This window comes from Mycteria americana, chromosome 1 (genome assembly GCF_035582795.1).
Source record: "Mycteria americana isolate JAX WOST 10 ecotype Jacksonville Zoo and Gardens chromosome 1, USCA_MyAme_1.0, whole genome shotgun sequence".
In the NCBI taxonomy this organism is placed as follows: domain Eukaryota; kingdom Metazoa; phylum Chordata; class Aves; order Ciconiiformes; family Ciconiidae; genus Mycteria; species Mycteria americana.
In genome coordinates, this window is record NC_134365.1 from 59,340,700 (window position 1) to 59,360,528 (window position 19,829).

General features: G+C 44.6%; 1 protein-coding gene across 20 annotated transcripts in view; it reads left to right on the top strand.

The window, feature by feature from the left end:
* The window catches only part of RBFOX2 (RNA binding fox-1 homolog 2), a 174,997-nt gene that overhangs the window by 107,632 nt on the left and 47,536 nt on the right, over positions 1-19,829 (top strand). For 19 of the 20 annotated variants that reach the window (XR_012775780.1, XR_012775781.1, XR_012775782.1 and 16 more), the window contains 2 exons: positions 5,295-5,519; positions 15,958-16,104. Coding sequence is in view for 14 of the 20 variants with exons in the window: in XM_075501504.1 (XP_075357619.1) it covers positions 5,295-5,519; positions 15,958-16,104 (372 nt within the window). In the remaining 6 variants the exon portion in view is untranslated. Of the gene's footprint in view, positions 1-4,264; positions 4,304-5,294; positions 5,520-15,957; positions 16,105-19,829 lie in introns of those variants that run through there. The other variant, XM_075501539.1, reaches the window with a different exon arrangement.

The following is a 19,829-nucleotide window of genomic DNA, read 5'->3' on the forward strand; positions in this document are numbered from 1 at the left end:
ATGGCGCGGTCCCTGTGTCCCCCTCGCTCACAAGGATCCCTTTCATGCAGACAGCTGAGGGCGGGCAGCGGCTTCAGGTTGAACGGTCACGCCAGGCTCTTCAGATCCAAGCTACAAACATTTTTGCTGTTTACGAAAGGGATTAGGTTAGTGCAGAGAGCAAACAGTCGTAGCCTGGAACACACTGGTCTTCACAAACAGGTTAATTGCCTTCTGTTAGCTCCAAGTCAGTTGCTTCAAGGTTTCATAAAATGAGTTCAGCAAAGGCATACCTATTAGAAACCCCATGCTGCTAATAGGCATATACTCACATCTATCCCAGTGATTTGGGGGTTACCAGCGTTGAAAGGCATGCTTAAGAGATTATGTGATGTTTACATGCTGTAGCATTTCTCTGCACCTTTCTCTGATGCTTATGACTCAAAGTAAGGTTATGGACAGCACAGACCGTTTACCTCATGGCAGTGTGCATGGAAACATCTATACAGAAATTGTACCGGTTTAGCTTTACTAGGATTATAATTTTTATTTGGTTGGTTATGCTTTAATATCTATGCATATTATGGTGTACCAATACAAAAGGGATATAGAGCTGCATTACTATAAGGCTTCTTTCATATCCCTATAATTACACCTGTTTCTCTAATGAGCAAAACAAAACCAGCCCTTCACAAAATAGACTGATCTTTGACAGTTTTATGGAAGTAGGAGGCCTTTGTGTGTGTTTCTGGTGTTCGCTCTTGGCACTCCAGTGTCGTGATCTTGGATCACCACCTGCTGTCTGCTGAAAGAATTTATCCTAAGTTGCATTTGTTGAACCACATTGCTCCTTGTTGAAACGTTGTCCCCAGCTCCCACCCTTCTGCAAGGTACCACTGTGTGCGGTTACTTACCATTCCTCTACTTAGCTTGGAGCTACAAAGTTTGTTAATTAAGTTAAAGCTGCATAAACTCTTAGAAATGTGTCCCCATTAGGGATTTTTCACTGGTTTAGCTAATTTGTTTTTTTTAAACAAAATGTGGGATGGGTTTGCACTGAGCTGTGTAGGCAAAACCCTGACCTTAAGGAAGGAAGTTGGCACCTGCAAGGACATGGCTGGACCTTTGTATGGCTGCGAATAGGGGCCCGAAAGGGGAGCGCAGGCGGGTATCCCGTGCCCTGAGGGCTTGAGTGCTGATGAATCAGATGTCAACGTTTTTCAAGAGCGGAGCTGCTTTGAATTCCTACCTGATGTAGATGAGTGATTTCTGTAGGAGCAGAGCAACAGAATGAATAGAAAACATAGGAATTGCTGGTTTTCTTTGAACTATAGGTTTCTGTATATTGTACTGAAGTTTTTTCCTTTTTTTTAAGGAGCATGTATTAATTACACTGAGTTCCAGTTGCACTGAACAGCCTTTCCCAGTTTGGTGAGCATGGGATGACAGCTAGCATGAGTTGGTGCACGGCAGCACAAACTCATGGAGGGAATTGGTTAACCTGGAACTGCTGAAACCACTCCTGCAACCAATGTCCCTCAAGCTCCCCTTCTGGAGACTGCCAGCCACCCTGCGTTGTGGCTGAGAGAAGTGTCTGTCTGCTTCTGAACATTAGCTAAGATTTATTTCATGCCGATTTATTTCTTGCCGAAGATGGCAAGAGTTTTTGTGGGGAGCTGCAGCCGGGCTTTCTTTGTCCTGTGTTGGCATCCTTCTGTGTGTTTGGGGATGGTGACTACTCTTGGACGTATCCATCTCGGTCTGTTGTTGCACTTGAGTCAATGTCTAAGAGAATTTCATGAGCTAAAACAGGCAGGACTGGCAATGCAGTGAGGTATGTTGTCAAGATTGGACAGGCAGAATACCTTCAGTTGAGTCTCTCCTCCTATGTACATACCTTTACGAGGAAGTTTGGGGGTTTCTCCATATTCTTTGTACCTCCTGAGAAGTGGGAAAAGCAGTGCCTCTGACTGCAGGATTTTCCCTGTTGGGTTAGAAGTAGGGAAAGGAGTTCAGGTTCTATGTTTGAAGATTTTTTTTTTTTTTTCTGTGTTAGTAATTGAACATATGAAGTGTTGTGTAAATGTTGAAATTTGGTAGAATAACAGAAGAGGTAGAATCTCCTCTGGGTTTGTGGATATCAGTATGCTGTGAAACCTGCAGAGATCTCATCGGGAGTCCTTTTCTGTAGACACTAGTGGAAACAGAAGAAAAGTAATACTGAAGCATCAAAGGAAATTAAAATTACAAAAAAAAAATCAGACGGGAAACGTGTACATAATCATATCACGAGAAAAAGAATTTGAGATACAGGTACTCCGTGGGATGATGAAACCTGGACAAACATAATAGTGATAGATCTACAGATAACCTGAGACATTAAATTAAGGATACATTTGTAATAAAAGATAGGATTTTTGCATGTTAGTGTGATTGGGGGGGGAGGAGGGAAGGGGGAAGTGACAGTGGTATTAAAAACATTTCATTCTGCACCAGAAAGTTCTTATTTGAAAATCTTAGGAAGGTCAGAGAGAAATAATAAATAAAGTTACCAGGGTATTTTGGCTTGTGAGGTGTGATTAGGCTCAAAATAAATATGTATTATCAAAACACCACAAGCAACAGAAGAGAGAGCGAGCATTTTTCGTCCTTCAAACATTTGTAGATAATTGAAGGAGGGAGAGAAAATATTTAAAAGGTTGAAATGTGTTTAAACTGGAAGGAACAGTATTAACTGAGGGGTAAAAAAATTGAAAATAAGATTATATAAGGTTTATGGGTTGGCATTTTAAGTACTCTAAGAGCGAGATTAAACAAAATGCTGGAGTATGTTCTTTGGGGAGCAGCCCTGCACCGTTGAGAGGACAGCAGAATAGGTTTTGTTTGTGGCTAATTAGCATTCTCTTCCTCCTGTCTGGGGTACTACTGGCTTGTACGTCTAGGTTGTTCTAAGAAAATCGGAAATAGTTTCTGTTACTGCATCTTTCATGGGGTTACCCTACCAATTTTTGAAATTAAAAAAAAAAAAACAACACACAACAAAAAAAGTTTCATATTTAGCTCCTATTTTAAACACGAGAAATGGGCAGACAACGTGGGCTGTATGGAAGCACACAGACAATTGGATATAATCAAATACTGTAAGCAAAAGAGCTTGGAAAGGAGGCAGTATGTGGACGGAGTGGAACTGTTGTGACGGGATACGCCGAGTAGGTGAGCGATGGGGTTGCTGATACCTGGTTTGCAATGGGATAGCCATCGTTCAGCCTCTCCTCCCTCCTGTTTGTAAAACTTGCCCTGCATATCTTGGTGATGGTTTAGGTTGAATCAGAAGATCCCTGCTTTGAAGCTGAGAATGGCAAAGTGAGTGAGCAGAAGTGGAGGGCTGGTGGAGCTGCCCCCCTTTTTGGTGGGGGCGAGGAACCCCTGTCCTACTTTCAGAAAATGTGCTCGGTGTGTGAAAAACCTCCGTAGAGCTGCTAGCACGCGACACAGGGCTGCAATGGCTCGGGGGAGTGCGTGCAAGGAACCGAGCACTGGTTGTGGCTGGCATGCTTGCCTGAATTTTTCTTTCTCAGATAAGGCTGCGGAGTTTTGTGTTTCTGCAGGCAGCCAGGCTTTGCAGCAGCTGGACTTTAGTTAATGAAACCGTCCGTTGTTCGACACGGGCCAAGGCTGCAGCTCAGCTCCGCTAAGTGGTATTGAATGCCCTTCCCTCTCCTTCTCCCCAGCTGCGGGAGCGTGTGGCCACGTGGCCCCCAGGGGAGGCAGACCAGATAGACTAATGTCAGAGCAGATTTGGGATTCAGCCAGTGTCTGAATGACCCGGTGCTGGCTGGAGGTGCACTGCATTTATCATTGTTTCCTTCGCCCGGAAGGGAAAGCTGCAGGTAGGCTGATAAAGGGACTGAAAGGTTTGTCCGGCTTCACTGGAGGTCCGTCAGCCCCTGCATGCTCTCTGCTGAAAGGCTGTTTGGTAATTCCCACTCTGCCTTTCCTATCTACAGGATAAGGTCTGCTTCTCTTTTACTCCATTGATTTAAGCATGCTGGTCTCAGAATAGGCTCGAGCACCTTCGGGCTTTGTGGGGGAGGACCTAGGGCTGGAACAGCAGCCAAAATTTAAAATCAGGATTAGTCTGTTGACACGCACATAAATCAAACAGCCCTCCTATCATAAATCTTTTCTGTGGATTTTTTTCTGCTGCGGCAGTGGAAGCAGTAAGAGCGGTGCAGCAGCCTGGGCTTCCCAGGGTTGGGTTTCAATGTCAAGGCTGTTCTCCTTCGTCCCAGGTAGCTGAATGCAGCTCCCTGCTCCCCCCTCGGTGAGATCCCTGCAGTGGCTGCAGGGCTGCATGCTTTCTTGTTTGCTTTGGGTGGTTTTCAGGCATGGTGGGGTAGGTTTTCTACTGTCTTTTGGGGATATTTTTTGCATGGTCAGCTGTCTGTTTCCGAGTCATCTGGTTGGTGACAACTACATCTAAGGCAGTGCTAAAAGCTGCCAAAAAGTCCACTGTCCTAGCGTAGAGTTCTCTGTGGGATACCCTAAGCTGAGAGAGGAGTGGGTAATTAATGCCTTGTGTAATGGTAGTGATGCTCAGGACTGGGGAGAGAGTGAGCGTGCTCCAGGCTTGTGTTCTCAACTCAGGTCCCACAGCTCTTTGGTGTCTTCTGCACAGTCAGCACAAAGCAAATGGTATATTCCAGCGACTGGTACCTGAGCACCCGTGCTCTGTACTCAGTGCTGCCAGAGCAAAGGAGGGAGGGGGCTGCTGCAGAGATCAGTTTTAAAATGAGTACTACTTTTCTCTCACTGTAACACAGCAGGGAAGAGCGTGCTCTGAACCACACGATATGCTTGCTTGTGAGCAGAGCCGTGAGGGTGAGTCTGGAGGAGATGGACCCAGATATGGTACTTCTGGGCATATTAAAGAACCCTGTTCTTCTGTCTCTGTTTCCTTCTCTGTTCCAATGTTTCAGTGCCTCTCTTCCCCTTCCAAAATAATGCCTTACTGTGCATAAAGCCTTGTGTGAGATTACGGGGGTATGCAATTTGTAAGGCCCATAATTTGTTCTTCATATGCCACCCGCGAACGAGAAAGTTGCCCAGAAAAAGATGAAGAAAACAGTGTCATGGCTCAGAGGAGTGAGGCATGCTCTTTTTGATAAAAAAGATAATAGAAGACTGTGCAATATTATGGTGGTGGTGGGTGGGATAGTCACATGAATACGTGTGTGTGTATATCATTTCTCAGGCTGATGTTTTGATCCATCTTCTGTACTACAAAGATGTTTTCTCCTTTTCCTTTTCTTCAGGGTAACCAGGAGCCAGCAGCAACTCCTGATGCAATGGTGCAGCCATTCACCACAATCCCATTTCCGCCACCCCCACAGAACGGGATTCCCACAGAGTATGGGGTGCCACACACTCAGGACTATGCAGGCCAGACCAGCGAGCACAATCTGACGCTCTACGGAAGCACGCAGCCGCATGGAGAGCAGAGCACGAACACGGCCAGCACGCAGAACGGATCTCTTGCAGTAAGTGCAGAAGGGTGCAGAGCCAGGAGAGCAGCACAGTGCTTTGGGAAAAAGCAGCTGTTGATTAGATTGCTGACTGTTTCTTAAGTATGCAGCAAATCAGCAGTAGAATTGAAAAGGAGAGAATTATAAACAAAACATAGCTCTGACCTTCATTACTAAGCTCCTGTCTTTCCTCTTGTGCATGTTCCCCTCGTAAACAGGTGTCTGCAAAGAGCTGTAGTACTTGGGATCATCGTGTTTTTACCATGGTGGCATTGTCCAAAGACAGTCCTTTACGAAAGTGTTAATTACCTTGTGTTAATTGGCGAACGGTTCAAATGAATGTGAGGGAGGCAAATTCTGGAAGGTTGACGGTACAAAGGATTAGGGTGAGCACATGCATTGTAGGTGTAATCCCAATGTGGTTTTGTTTTCAGGAAGCTAGCAGAGTAGAAAAATACTTTTCTTTGACTTTCTGAAGATGGCAGGGAGCTTCAGGGGGCAAATATAGGAGAGGACCCCTCAGCTACTGGTCATCCATATACCAAACAAAGATTTTCACCTTCTTGTATTGTTTTGCTTTCTTCTTCCCATGGCCTGGAACTGGCACTGGGCAACATGCTGGCAGATTATCCCAGGAAAAGCTTTATCCACCCCTTAAGCCACTTGTTAAGACTTAACTTCCTAATAAAGAGCTGTATGGTGAGAGCCTTCGGTGCTCAGGGGCGGATTTAATCTGTTAATGCTTTCAGTTTTACTTGTAGTTGGGTGTTTGGCTCATAGAGATTATTTTTCCCCCTGTAAGTACTGAGTGAATTCAGTGCCAACGATTGGAAGAACTGATAGTGCCAGCTTGAGTGTGCATGATTCCTGGTGTCTGCCTCTTCTCCTTCTGCACTGGGCAGTGGCTGTACGGTTGACACTGCTGGTTATGACTTTGATAAGATATCTTTGAGTTCATCCAGGGAATGCTGCAACATCAGCATCTTGAAGAAGAAAGAGTACAAATCCTGGAAAGCGCATTGATAGTATGTAAAAGGAACTTCAGGTGCCTTACTCAGCAAACACAAATGTAGATGAGAAGAGATCAGGCTGGAAATAAGACTTAGAGGTGGTGCAGCGTGCAGAAATGCAAGTCATCATTTTAGTACCGGATTGTCCGACGTTGTTCCAACCTGTAAGATCTGGTCTGCCCGTCTCCAGCAAACAGCTATCTTGAGCACTGCCAGTTGGATGGCAAAGCTAGAAACGGGGAATAAAACACAGCAGTGGCTTTCCCCATGTATTTTTGCTGTTCCCATCCTTGCCCAGAGCTTAAGAGCGTTTCTTTTTAATGGAAATGATGCAAGCCTTGACCTTGGATGTAAGCTCTTGCCAACCCTCCTGCTCCTCTTCCATATTAGGAGCCATCTCTGTGGCGCTGCAGAGCCGAGCTCTGTGTTTCATCAACTAATGCTGGCTCCGAGGAGTCCACAGCGCATGGGGAGGCTGGCTAGCCTGCGAGGAGGGACTGGGAGCCCATCTGTGCAGGAGGGAGCGTTGCTGGGAGACTGCTGGGAGGCAGCAGTGTTGCCAGGAGGCTGCGGAGGGAGCCTGACTGGCAGGGGTTATCCGAGAAACAGGCTGTATAACACGTAACACTTGTACTGGCTGTTGGAAACAGGTGGGCACGTCTGGTCTGACCATTTGACGTGGTTAAAGATGTGCGAGCTGAGCATGCAGAGTCGGGGTTGCAGACCATAGCTAGCTGGGAAAGGGTAAGGGTGCAGATGAGCATGTTGCTGCTACTTCTATGGCTGGGACTGATCAAACCCGGAGGATCCCAAATGGTGGCACATGAAGAAATCCAGGGGAAGGAGGAAGGTGCCTCAGCCAAGGGCTTTTCACATGCCAGACTTCACATGCACGGGGTCCTGAATCTCTTGAGTCCCTTTTTCTGTCCAGGACTCCTTCTGTATGAAGTTATTTTGGCTCTGTGGGCTGCCTTGGGATGTAATTGCTTGTAACTTTTCTCCTCGGTACACTGATTAATGATGTAGGAACTAGGGGAAGGAAGAGGCTCAGTAGTTACTCAAGCTAAAGCATGCTATTAAAATACAGCAGAACAGGTTGGTTATTTCAGCTGGAACATCTACAGCTAACGTCAAGCATCTTGTCTATCACATACGTGGGTTACTTGTTTGACATACGTGTTCAGTCCATGTGGACTAGACTGCTACGCTTTAAGGCATCTTTTCCTTTCACCATTTTGTTGTCTTGCTCAAACAACACTGCTGACTTTAATAGAGCAAAAAGTTGTCATGGGTGATGTATGATCCTTCCCTCCCATTATTGTGACTGACAAGCACAGCTGCTGTCATGTGCGTGAAGGCGATACCCCAGACCAAACAGCCGTTGGATTTTTTAGCTGCTTACTTGAAGCCTGTGCTCCCATGGTATGATTAGGAAATTCCTTCAGCCAGACAGATAAGGTCTCTCCTTGCTTTTAAGAACAAGGCCTGTGCTTGGTCCAGTTGGCAAGACAGTGACATACCGAAAGGTGTGTTCAGATGGTGGGGCTTTCCTGCTTTTCAGGATGGTAGCCTTTAGAATAATTGCAAAAGTAACAGAGAATATGGGGTGGCTTAAAGGTCCCTCACGGAAAGGGGAGTTTCATCTGGTTGGTAAGATGTTATGCAGCAATGTAATGGGGTCTACAGCTGGGTCCCTAACACACTGGGTGGGAGCATCTTTTCATAGAAACTTGGCAGATTCTGGGGGGCAAGTCAGATTGAATGATTTGAGATTAGCGGTGGTGTCTGAGTTAATAGACAGTGGTCTGGAAGCCTGAGGTCAAACATCAGCAGTGAACTTAAGTAAAATAAACTTTGAGAGTCAAAGTCCATGCCTTCCTATGCAGTCTAAAAGCCCTGAGCAAAGGGGAATGACTGGTTGGTGTCATCAGCTAAGGATGAGCTTGGTTCTGGAGGTCTGAGTGTAGTGGAAAGCATTCAAAGCTCTCAGAGCAGGGGCATGGAAAAGAAATTGGCGCAATAGGTGGTGTAATACAAACAGCTTAATATTTTGGAATCTTTTTTTATTTTAGGATCAAGCCTCATCTGTGGGGCTTTGTTTCTTGCCTGGCATGTGGGTCTCCCAGTCTTCATCTCCAAGCATCTGTCCTTTCTCTTGATAGTGTCCCAAAGCACAGCTGAAAGACCTGGATTAAAAATAGACTGAGGTACCAGACCATATTTGGCCTATTTGGTCTGCCTGTTGCAGCCTGTCTCTTAAACTGTTGATGCTCTGCATTTCACTTCTTATGGTGCTGGGTCACCTGGTTTCTTCCCCCTTCCCCCTTCTTGGTTTACATTAGTGTGCTTATCCCTAATGGAGACACCCGGTGCAGATAGCTGCAAGTAGAGATGCTAATTAGGCTGCAGTACCTTTGGCAGTGGAGCTGATCTAAAGATTCACTGCTGTCAGAAAGGAGAGATCTGGCTCCAAGCGCAAACTCCCACTCTTGTTTACTGGCTCTGGCATTCCTTACGTGAGCCACTTTAATTCACTGACCTGGCAGAAAGCTGTCCAATTCTTTTGCTGGGCTAATGAATTAGAGCAGCTCTTGGAGGGATCCAGCAAATGCTGTTGTTGCAAGGTAAGCGTATGGAGTGCATGGCCAGAAGCCGAGAGCAATTGTCAGCTCTCTGCATCTCCTGGTAGTCTACCCGTGGAGGGAAGATTAATCATCCGCTGAACTAAAAAAGCTTGCTTGATAGTAAATGCAGTGCACTTAATACTGTGAGCTGATTATTCAACTCGTTTCTCTTGTTAATGTCAGAGGGAAGAATTTGTGTGTCTGTATAAATTATGGAATGCAGCTGGAGGTATAGAAGTAGAGGAATAAGTTTATGTAAATTACTTTGCATGAAAATGGCAGGTGCTGTCGCCTTGGTGTTACGTTGTCAAGAACCAATATAAAGTATTATTTAATTACACAGCATCGTGTCTCTCGGCTTCTTGATGTGCCATACTGAAACATATTTAACTCATCTGCTATACCATAAAGGGATATTGACTTCCTGATTTCTTAAAGGAGACACATCTGTGGTGGGGGACCCATATGTATCATGTTCAGAAGCAAGACAGGGAAACTGCTTGGTCATCTGACTGTGCCCCACACATCTAGCAAGGGTTTGGAGAGAAGGAGCCAACGGCACCAAGTGTTCCTCAGCTGACTTTTGTAACACATGGATGATGTTATAATGATGACTTCCCTTGGGTATTTCTTGCCTAGTCTGAGATTGCAGAATTTTCCTCTGTAATTATTTTTTCATCACTTTAGTAATTAAAGCAATTGCTCATGTGAGGTATTTCAGGTGAAGAATATGTTTAATGAATATCCTCACTTATCTTTTGATAGTGCTGAGTAGGTAGACACAAGGAAGAATGAGCTTCAAATAAGTAGCTAGCTGCTGATTGTTTGGCCACCTCAGCTTGGAAATTGCTGTCTTGAGGTAGCAAACTGACATTTAACATCAGGAATTTGCTTTGAGTATGAGGCAGATTATTTTATTATTTTGAGTATGAGGCAGATTATTGTCAGCACTTGTAGACTTGTGTCTAGTGAGGCAGATTTAAAAATGATTTCGAAAGAGAAATAGGAAATAAATCAGCAAATATCATTATGTTAGAGTATACAGCTGTGGTACTTCTGCATATCTCTCAAAGGTTATAGCAGATCTAGAAGTAGTACAGGGAAGGATAATAGTGATGATGAAAGGGATGTAGCAGGTTCTTTATGAGAAGAAATGAAATCCTCACTTACGAAAAGAGCTGACAGGAACAAAGGCTTATGACAAGTACATAGAATACTGAATGGTATGGGAAATAAAATAGGGAACTTTCCCATTTTCACTTACTAGGATGCACGCAGGAAACAATTGGGTGCCATGTATGAAAAAACAGGTTTTTTTGTTTCTTTTTTTTTCCATATAAAGAAGTATTTAGTATTGGAACTCTTGTCCATAGGATGCTTTGGAAGTTGAGACATCAATGGCTCAGTTTGCTGGAGGCTGTGCTGGAGAAAAATGACCGAACATTTGCCCTGTTCTTATGTTCTTCCACAGATGCCACAGATGTGGCTGCTGTCGGAAAGGAGATAGTGGGCTGGATGGATCTTAGTCTGTCACTGTGTGGCTGTTCTTCTGCCACTGTCAATGGAGCGGTCCAGGGGTGACCACCAGCTCGGGAAGTCTTGCTGACTCCTTCATGTTGTCAGGCCATCCCTGTTCTGTGAGGAATGGGCTGGAACTGCTTCCAAAGGGTTTGACATTATGACCAGCAGAGCAGGCCTTTCAGGGAGCTTCATTTCACCACTTCATTGAAAGGAGGGGAAAAAAAAAAAAAAAAGAAAAAAGCACCAAAGAATCCTATTAAAAATACTGCTCAGAAAAACAAAGTAATTTTAAACATCACTACATGGAAAAGCTTATCTGACACATCAGAGGTATCTTCGTTGTGCAGGATAGGTAGCAAAGCTTCTTATGTGCTTTCCTATGTTAGGTTTGTGTTCTGACTTCAGGTGGAGTATATCTTTATTTAATGAGGAAAGTGAACAAAATGACTTAAGCTTCAGTATGTCAGAAGACAGGTAACTAACAATCAGAAACAATATGCCCTGAATTAATCTGACTATACTGAAAATAGTTAAAAGCCTAGCAGAAGTTATTTGGTATGTCCGTAGCAATTTTTTTTTATCCATTTTTTGGCATACAAAGTACTTGGGCATGTTGTTAATTGTGCCTGTAGTGTAGCCCAGTTTTTTTTTTTTTTTTTAATGTAACACTGCTGGCATCTCTGAGAAATCAAGTACGTCAATATAATTCTAAAATTATATTTACTGCTGTTGAAAGGTGATTATTAGCCCTACGGTCTTCCGTCTGCTAAACAAGTGTCGTTTAAGCAGCAGAGTTCCCATGCCCTTTGCTCTTGGATGTGTAGGACCTCAGTCCTACTCTGGTAGAGTGTGGTGGGGCAGGAGAGGGGTTCCGTGTCTAGTGCCTAATTCTTCACTCGTTTTTCCACCAAATCTGCTCAGTGAATATCTGTTCATTGGTGGGTGACTGGTTGTTTTGATGTGGGTTCTTCACTAGAAGTTGCAGAGATCTTCCCACATTGTCTGCACTCTCCTTTGCGGTGGGAAGGTTGCCTTCTGCCAGTCATAGCTTTCAGTCCTTGGATCCGAGACTGGTCTAGAAGCAGTGGAGTGAGCACAGTCTGTCTCACAGATTTTGTAAGCCACCCAAGTCCCCTTTTAAATATAGTTATTAGTTACAGTTTGTATTTTGTAAATATTTTCTTTGCAGTGATTTATAGCTCTTAACCTCCTCATTATGATTCACAACATTTTGGACCGCCTGCTTCCTGGGGGAGAGGATGGGGGGGTTGTTTTTCGCTTTTCTATAACTTGGACCTGAAGCAGTTCCAATTCTAGAAGCAAGTGGGAGATGGAAACAGAACATGCTGGGTATTAATAGTCTCTGTGCTGGCCTGTCGCATTGGTGTTTGCCTGGTTCGTTGGGGAGGTAGCCCTCTGTCTGGCCATGCAGATGGAGGTCTACTCGGAGCTCAGGTGGCACTGGAGCCCCTGTCTCCCTCCCATGGAGGAGAAATCTTCAGCAATTGCTTGTTCACCAGCTGCTTTAGGACAGAAGAGTCTAGTCAAGAGGTGGGAAGATGGTTGTAGAGCTGCGCCCAAACCTTTCAGAACATCCTCATGTTGCCAGGTGTCCTTCTCCCCTTTTACATGCTTATGTCCACATGTATACATCCATGCTTCTCTTTGCAGCTGCCTCTTCTTGCTTTAGGGTTTCCTTACTGCTGGCGGGTGTAAGGGAGGAGCTGGCATGGGGGCACAGGCAGCAAAGTGAAGCACATCTTGCACGTGTCCTGAGCTTGGATGCATTTCTCAGTGACCTTGAGCAGAGCTCAAAGCTTGCGTGTGCAGGCGTGAATGACATTATCACCTGCATAAGTATATGTTACTCAGACTATGCTGAGGAGGTAAGGTGGATCCAGTACTGTTTCTAAATGCAGGATCTTTGCCGCAGCATGTCTCTGTGTTGCCTGATGACAGGCATTGAGACCTAGGGAACATGTTTTAGCTCCCTTCAGAGCTGAATCGCTGTCTGTAGCGAAGGGAGAGGGCCAGTTCTTTGCTGTGGAGTGTTGACGTAAGGCCAGAAGGAAGGAGCAGAAACTCGGTGTGGGGAACGAGTCAGGGTGGGGAGTGGGCATTCGGTGAAATGTGGGCTTTTATCATTTGGCTTGGTCAGGGTAGTGCTGTTGCCAGTCTCCATTATTTGCTGCCTGAGAACAGGCTCCAGGCCCTTCCTTTCATCTCCTTCCTAATGAATTAAGGCAAGGAATAACTATAAAAGGAAAAAAAAAAAAAGGGCAAGATCTGAGGAGACTGTTTCTTTCATTTGTGTTGTGGCTGAATGTGTGGCAGTAGACAAATGTATTGAGCTAATGTTATAGTGGCTGAAAGTTCAAATCTTACCTTAGGGCCATGGATGATAGAAATGAGGGAGCTACAGCATCCAGAGAGAGAAGGTATTTAATGTTAAACTACTGCTGAAAAATCAGGATATGTGAAAGCCTGAAAAGCATTTGGGGACTCTTAATGTAGTCAAAAAAGTAAGAGTGGACCAAGATCCCCTGTTCCTTGTATTGTTTCTCCTCTTTGAAGCCTTTGTCTTGCTGTGCACATCTCATGTGTTGCAAAATGACTCCTGTGTGGCAGCAGCACTCTGCCATATGCAGGAACAGCTGTGAGTGTTTTTGAGCAGGCCACTGTACATGATACATTGCACCCTTGGTAAGAAAGGAGTTCTCCCCTCTGCCTGTGAACAAATGGATGGGAGAGAGTGCAGATGACCTCCCAGCTTCCTCCCCTGTGGAAGTGGCAGATCCAATCCTGTGCAACCTATAGCTGAATTTAAAGACTAAAACATTTTTATTGTCACCGTTCAGAATCTGTGCCTTTCCTCATTCACACTGCAGAAGATGCACTAGTGTGTTTGGGGATGCACCTGTGTGCATGGTTGTTTGCCCACTTGCCAATTCCACACAAAGCCATAGAAAACATGGGATTTGGCAAATTGCACTAGCAGGGCTCCAAAATGGGTTGTAGAGATCCCTTTTAGCAGGAGTGTTGATGATTTTGGGGAGTTATTTTGGAGCACTCACTTGCAGGTGTTGTGTATGCTGGTGATGGATAGGCTACTCCTGTGTTTTGTCCTTGGACAGGTTTGCCCTGAGGAGCAAAGGACTCTGATGAAGTCATAAAAATAAAACCACCAAATAGCATGGTGTGATTTAATTGCAAGCCAGCTGCATTGATTCTTCCCCTAGGGTGCACTCTCTGTATGTTTGCAGAGGCATTTTGTCATAGGGGTGAGGGTAGGAGAAGAGGGGGAACTTGGGAGTGAGGGGGGCAGCTTTTTAGATACAATCAAATGGAAGTTTCTGAGGTTGTTCTCAAAAATTTGATGTTTGGGGAATGGATGAGCCTTAGCCAAATAAAAATGCTTCACCCTGCTAGGCTTCTCCTGAGATTTGCATGGCTCTGGGAAGTAGAGACACTTGCAGGGCGGTATCTTGGTTCTTCCTGTCACAGCTTAATTTATATTAACCAGATCAAACATGTTTTTTTGCTGCCTGCGCAGCCCTATGAAAATAAAATGGAAAGCTGCCACTGCTTGGCTCAGCGTGACAAGACCCCAGTGCTTACTGTTTGCTTGCTCTTGTCACTGCTTTATAACCAATATGCAAGTTCAAGGTCATGTCTGTAAGAGAAATTTCTGGCCAGAAGAAGCTCTCTTAATGTTGCCAGTTTAGTTTCCCTGTGGAGAGATGTTTCTTTCCAAATATTCAGGAAGTGGTGTATATTGAGTGATGTCCAGAGCAGTCTAGCAAGTCCAGTCAGTGGTTGGGGAGTCACTGTGGGCAACTCCCCTGAGGTTTCTTTCCTCTTTGGTACACAAATTGTGTATTTAAAACAAGAAAAAAAAAAGGCCCCAAAACAGCAAAAAACACCCCTACTCTTAAATCTTTATTTTTAAGGCCTGTGTGTGTTCTTGAAGGTGCCTAAAAAAGGCTGACTAGCAATTACACAGTCTTTGCCTTCCCGTAGAACTTCTTTTCACTTGATGGGTTAAGGAAGAAGTCAGGTTGGCATCTAAAGAAATGAAGTGACACTTAAAAGTGCATCACACAGGTGGTCAAAGCATGACTCCTAGGAGGCTGAGGCAAGCAGCAGGAGACAGAGTGAGTGGCTGGGTGCTCTTTGAATACCTTAGCCTGTCAATGCATGCTCTTGGAAAGGGACAGAGCAATAAAATTGACCAAACTGTAGTCTACTTCATTCTGTACCTCTGAGTTTTTGAGGCCATTTTTCTGACCAAAATGCGAAAAATACCATTTTCTCATCGAGCCATTTTGCAAAGGGATCTTGCCTTTATATTTGCTGCTGTGCTCAAATTTTACCACTTCTTAGTCTAAGCCCAACACAAGCAGCTGAGGTTCTCTTCCTTTCTTCTCCCCTGCCAGTCATCTCTGTGGGGACATTAGGTCTCTCCTCTGGCACACTGTTCTCCCTTATTCCTCTGCCTTCTTGCTGTATTTCTTCTGTGCACAAGTACCCCTGGCCCACCCCTTGACCTGGCTTTGCTGTACCAGTCAGTGCTTGGGAATGCTGGAACAAATTCCCTTGTTTTAGCTCTGGAATTGGTAGCAGAAAGTAGCACTCAGAGTTTTTATAAATCCTGGAGTGGTAATGACTGCTTCCTGTCCCTGGGCTGACTTTTAAATGTAGGAGGAAAGTTAATCAAAGACATCCATAAGCTGTTCATATATGGATTTTACCATTTAATTATAGATCTTCTTTTGGGGTAATGTTTTTCTGAAGGGAGCTTGACTGAGCAGATGCTGTTTTGTTTTGCCTGGGGATGCATTTCTGGTATTGGCCCAGTGAAGAGCTGCCACTTCAGCTGTGGGATTTTGATGATTGCATGAACATCCTGCCACATGAGATTAGAGTGGCGGTACTACCTCCCAGCTTCAGGATATGAAACATCCACCTCTTCTTTAGAGCTTTCATATGGTGGCAGCTGAAGTGAGGAAGAACAGGCGAAAAGAGAGAAGCAATTTAAGAAAACCAAAGGCAAATCTGCTAAACTAAAAGGTGATATGAGGGGAGGGAGGCTGAGATCTCATTACTGTTTACTCATGGAAAGGGAGGGGAAGAACAACAGATCAATTGTTAAGCGTTACTGGCTTTATCACAGTTGTCAAGTGCTAGATACCGCAATTGCAAGTGTAATACTAATACCTAAAAAGAGATAGACAAAGCACGTGAAAGGAGTTTGTGTGGTTTCTATTCATGCACACACTTTTGCCTTTCTGATTTCAGCAGACAGAAGGAGGGGCACAGACAGACGGACAGCAATCACAGACACAGAGCAGTGAGAATACCGAGAGCAAATCCACTCCAAAACGACTTCATGTGTCTAATATTCCCTTCCGCTTTCGAGATCCTGACCTTCGGCAGATGTTTGGGGTAAGTTACCAGCACCTTTTAAGCATGCCAGCTTCTCCTTCTCCACAGGTGGGACACGTGGTGCTGGTGTATTCATGTGAATGAAAAGCCCTTCCCCCTCAATTTAGTCAGCACACTGTAAAATATTTGCAGGACTAGGACAATTGGTAGTGTTTACCTCAGCTGGTAAATACACATGAAAACTATAACTGTGTTGTTCATATCAAGATGTTCAGTCTAACCTAACAATTGGTTTGGGAAAAAAACCAAAATGAAACTTCACCTTATTTCCCAGTAAAGGCTAGGATTAAACATTGACTTAATATATCCCTTGCAAAGCACTGTGTTTCAGTTGCTTAGAAACTTGTTGAAATATTTATGTCTTTCCTCATGATCCACTTCTGTGATGAAAAATTGCTGCAAGGAATTGGCCAACTAGCAATTGCATGTGGAAAAGCTAGTGCAAGTCAGATGGTATTTTACATTGTGTATGATATACGTTGTGTTTCTTTTGACCAAATAGTTTGTCTACCCTAATCTTTGTATGCTATTCATCATTCTCAATTTATAAGCTCTTTGAGGAAGAATTTGTTCACATGAGCATAGGTGGTGACTCACTCCATGTGCACAGAGAGGTAAATGGACTAGATACTTCATGACCTAACCTTCAGGTGAAGTTATCTATATATCATCATTATCATCATCAGGAATATTTGACTTGTTGATACGATGGTAGCATTCTTAGTTGATGGCATGTTTTAAAGTCTTCAGAAATATTTCTTACTATTTATAAAGTTAACAGTTGCTGCCTGTTTAAGATGCAATGCAGAGGACTCAAGTCAGGAAAGACCAAAGCTAAGGTTCCTCTTGCCACCTTAGGCTTTGAGTGTATACGTTGATCCTAAGTGCATAGCCAGCTGCTCCTCCAAATTCTGCAGTATTCCTGTTTCGGTTGTTGCATCTCTTGAGCCATCTGTGTGGGTGTGTATGCATGCACATACACACACGTTCTCACATGGAGAGTAGTGTTACAGTATTGTAAATGTGTCAAATTCATGGACAATGAAGCTTAGACTGCTATAAATGGGAGAAGAATTGGGCTTATCTGTCCATAGCTTGGACAGTATGAAGTGAACAAAATGTGCAGAAATGTGAAAAATTTCACTGATGGTCTTCAGCGAGAGTCCCAATTGCTATATATTGTGAGAGATCTTTGCTTCTTGTTCTTGAAGCTTTTTGTGCCCATAAGAAGCTATTTTGTGCATGAGACTGAATGGAGAGGAGTGGTCAAAATGCAGGAGGGCAAGGCTGCTATTCAGAGGGACCTGGCCAGGCTGGAGAAATGAGCTGGCAGGAATCTTAAGATACTTAAGATACAAGAGTGAGTTTCAAGCCTTCCGTCTGGGAGGGAATAACCCTTGCAGCAGTACAGGCTGGGGGCCGGTTGTCTAGGAAGATGCTCTGCAGTAAAAGATTTGGGGGTCCTGATGGACCACAACTTGAACATAAGCAGCAGTGTGCCATTGCAGCAAAGGTGGCCGACTGCACCCTGAGCTGTGTTAGTGAGTAGGCAGCAGGCCCAGGGAAGTGATCCTCCCTGTCTTCAGCACTTGTTGGACTGCATCTCAAATACTGTGTCCAGTTTGGGCTCTCCAGGACAAGAAGTGTGCTTCATCTAAGTGAAATACTGGAGCAAGCCCAGTGGGCACCACTAAGGTGGTCAGGGGGCTGGAGAACAAACATGGCATGTGAGCAGCATCTGAGACCAGGGCCTGTCCAGCTTTGAGAAGAGAAGGCAGATGGGGGATATTTTTGTTGTCTGCAACTACCTGATCAGAGGGTACAGAAAAGATGTAGCCAGGTTCTTTTTGGTTGTGTAATGATGAGAGGAGAGACAACACACACAAGTTGGAACATGGGAAATTTCAATTAGGTATCAGGAAATTTTTTTTTTTACTGTGAGGGTGGTTAAATAGTGGAACATGTTGCCCAGAGAGGTTGTGGAACCTCCATCCTTGAAAGTATTTGACTTGACTGAACACAGCCTGGCCAACCAGATCTCATTGGGCCTGCTTTGAGCAGGGGTTGCACTAAATGACCTCTGGAGGTAGGTCCCAGCCAAAATTATGATTCTGTGATTCTGTTGCAAGAGGCCTGGGTTTCCTTCCGTGTTGTTCATGCATTAGATTGTCACACTCTTGACATCCGTGGGAATGTTTTCAGGGTGAAACTCATCTCCTGGCAATCTGTGATTGCTGAATCTTCTCAGTCGCCTGTTCTGCTTTTGTGTTTTTTAGCTTGCGTTTTGCTGTTGCAGGGCTGTGCGGTAGGCAGTTCCGTCCGGTTTGGATAAACCGGTTGCTGAAATCACAGCCAGTTCTTGGACCACCTGCTACAATCTGTATTTAGCACGTCCTGCTCTGTGCTACTGTTGCTCCCCTCTCCTGGGAGCTGCATCACTTACATAAACTGTTCCATGTTGCTGCTGCCCCTTCCCTTGAGACTAGTGCTTGGCTTGACGACTGGCCCCTTTCACACTTGTTCACCTTGATGCTGTTCCTGTCCTCCTGGTGTGGGGGATGTGGATGAAATGGAAATGACAAGAACATCCCTGTCCTGGTGACTCTTACTCTGCTTTGCAGATGAGGACACCCAGGCAATGTGAATGAACTGCTGCCCTGAGACGTGACTTGTAGAAAATGCAGCCTAACTGCTTGCATTAAGGTTTCCCATCCTTTTTTGGGCCCAAATGGTTGTACATAGAAGGGGTGGGGAAATACACGGTATGAGTTGGTTTCTGTTGTTCCCCAAGTTATTTGTTGTTGGTTTATTTTTTCTCTAAACATCATCTTCAGTTCCAGCACAGTGATGTGATTTTAACTGGGGTAAGTGGTATATTCCCTATAAAACCTTTTGTTAGTTCACCTGGCCCTTTTTCTCTCACTGCTGCTTCTCTCGGCATGCTCAGAGCCTCAAGCAGGAGGGCGTTTCTCTCTGAATCCTCCTCGCTCCTATTGCTTTTTCAGGATCGGATTGCTTTCCCTTGGGTGACTCACTGAAACCTCTACCCTTTCTCCTGCAGGGGACTCATGGTTGTCTGAGTCTTCAGCTGTGGCTAGCTTGTAACCCCCATCTTCTCCCTCTCCCTTCTGTGTGTCAGGTCACATCTCCTCAACGTCATATCTGAGAGACTCAAAATCCTTGCCTGGAGTGATTTTCCCAAGCTACTGTACAAAGAGAGGAATTGGGTAGACAGCAAAGCCGTGGAGGAAGAAACAAATGTGGTGGTAGAGAGGGAGTAAAGAAGTCCCCTGAGGATGGAACAGCATGCGAGAGGTCAGCCCAGTCCTGGGGCGCAGAATGTTAGCTAATGCTTTTGTCCAAACTTGAGTAGAGGTGGACTTCAGACATGTCCCACGTGTGATTAAATGGAAATTACATAACGCTTTCTAAACCTTCACCATTTGGTGAAGACTGCAGACATAAGGTTTTCCTGACAAATTCAAGTTATTCGGGTTTCAAACCATCTCTCACCTATTATGTGTTTCTAACAGGTTCCTGAGATATCCTCAGGAATGGAACAAACATTTCCTTATGTATATGCTTCTTATAGGGAGGCAAACGAAATAGTCTGCTTAAAACAGACAATATTTACTTGACATTTCATGATGCCAATAAAAAGACTTCCAGAAAGCTTCTAGAAGGAATAGGTCAGTTTTTAATGCACACAGTTCTGCACCCACTGT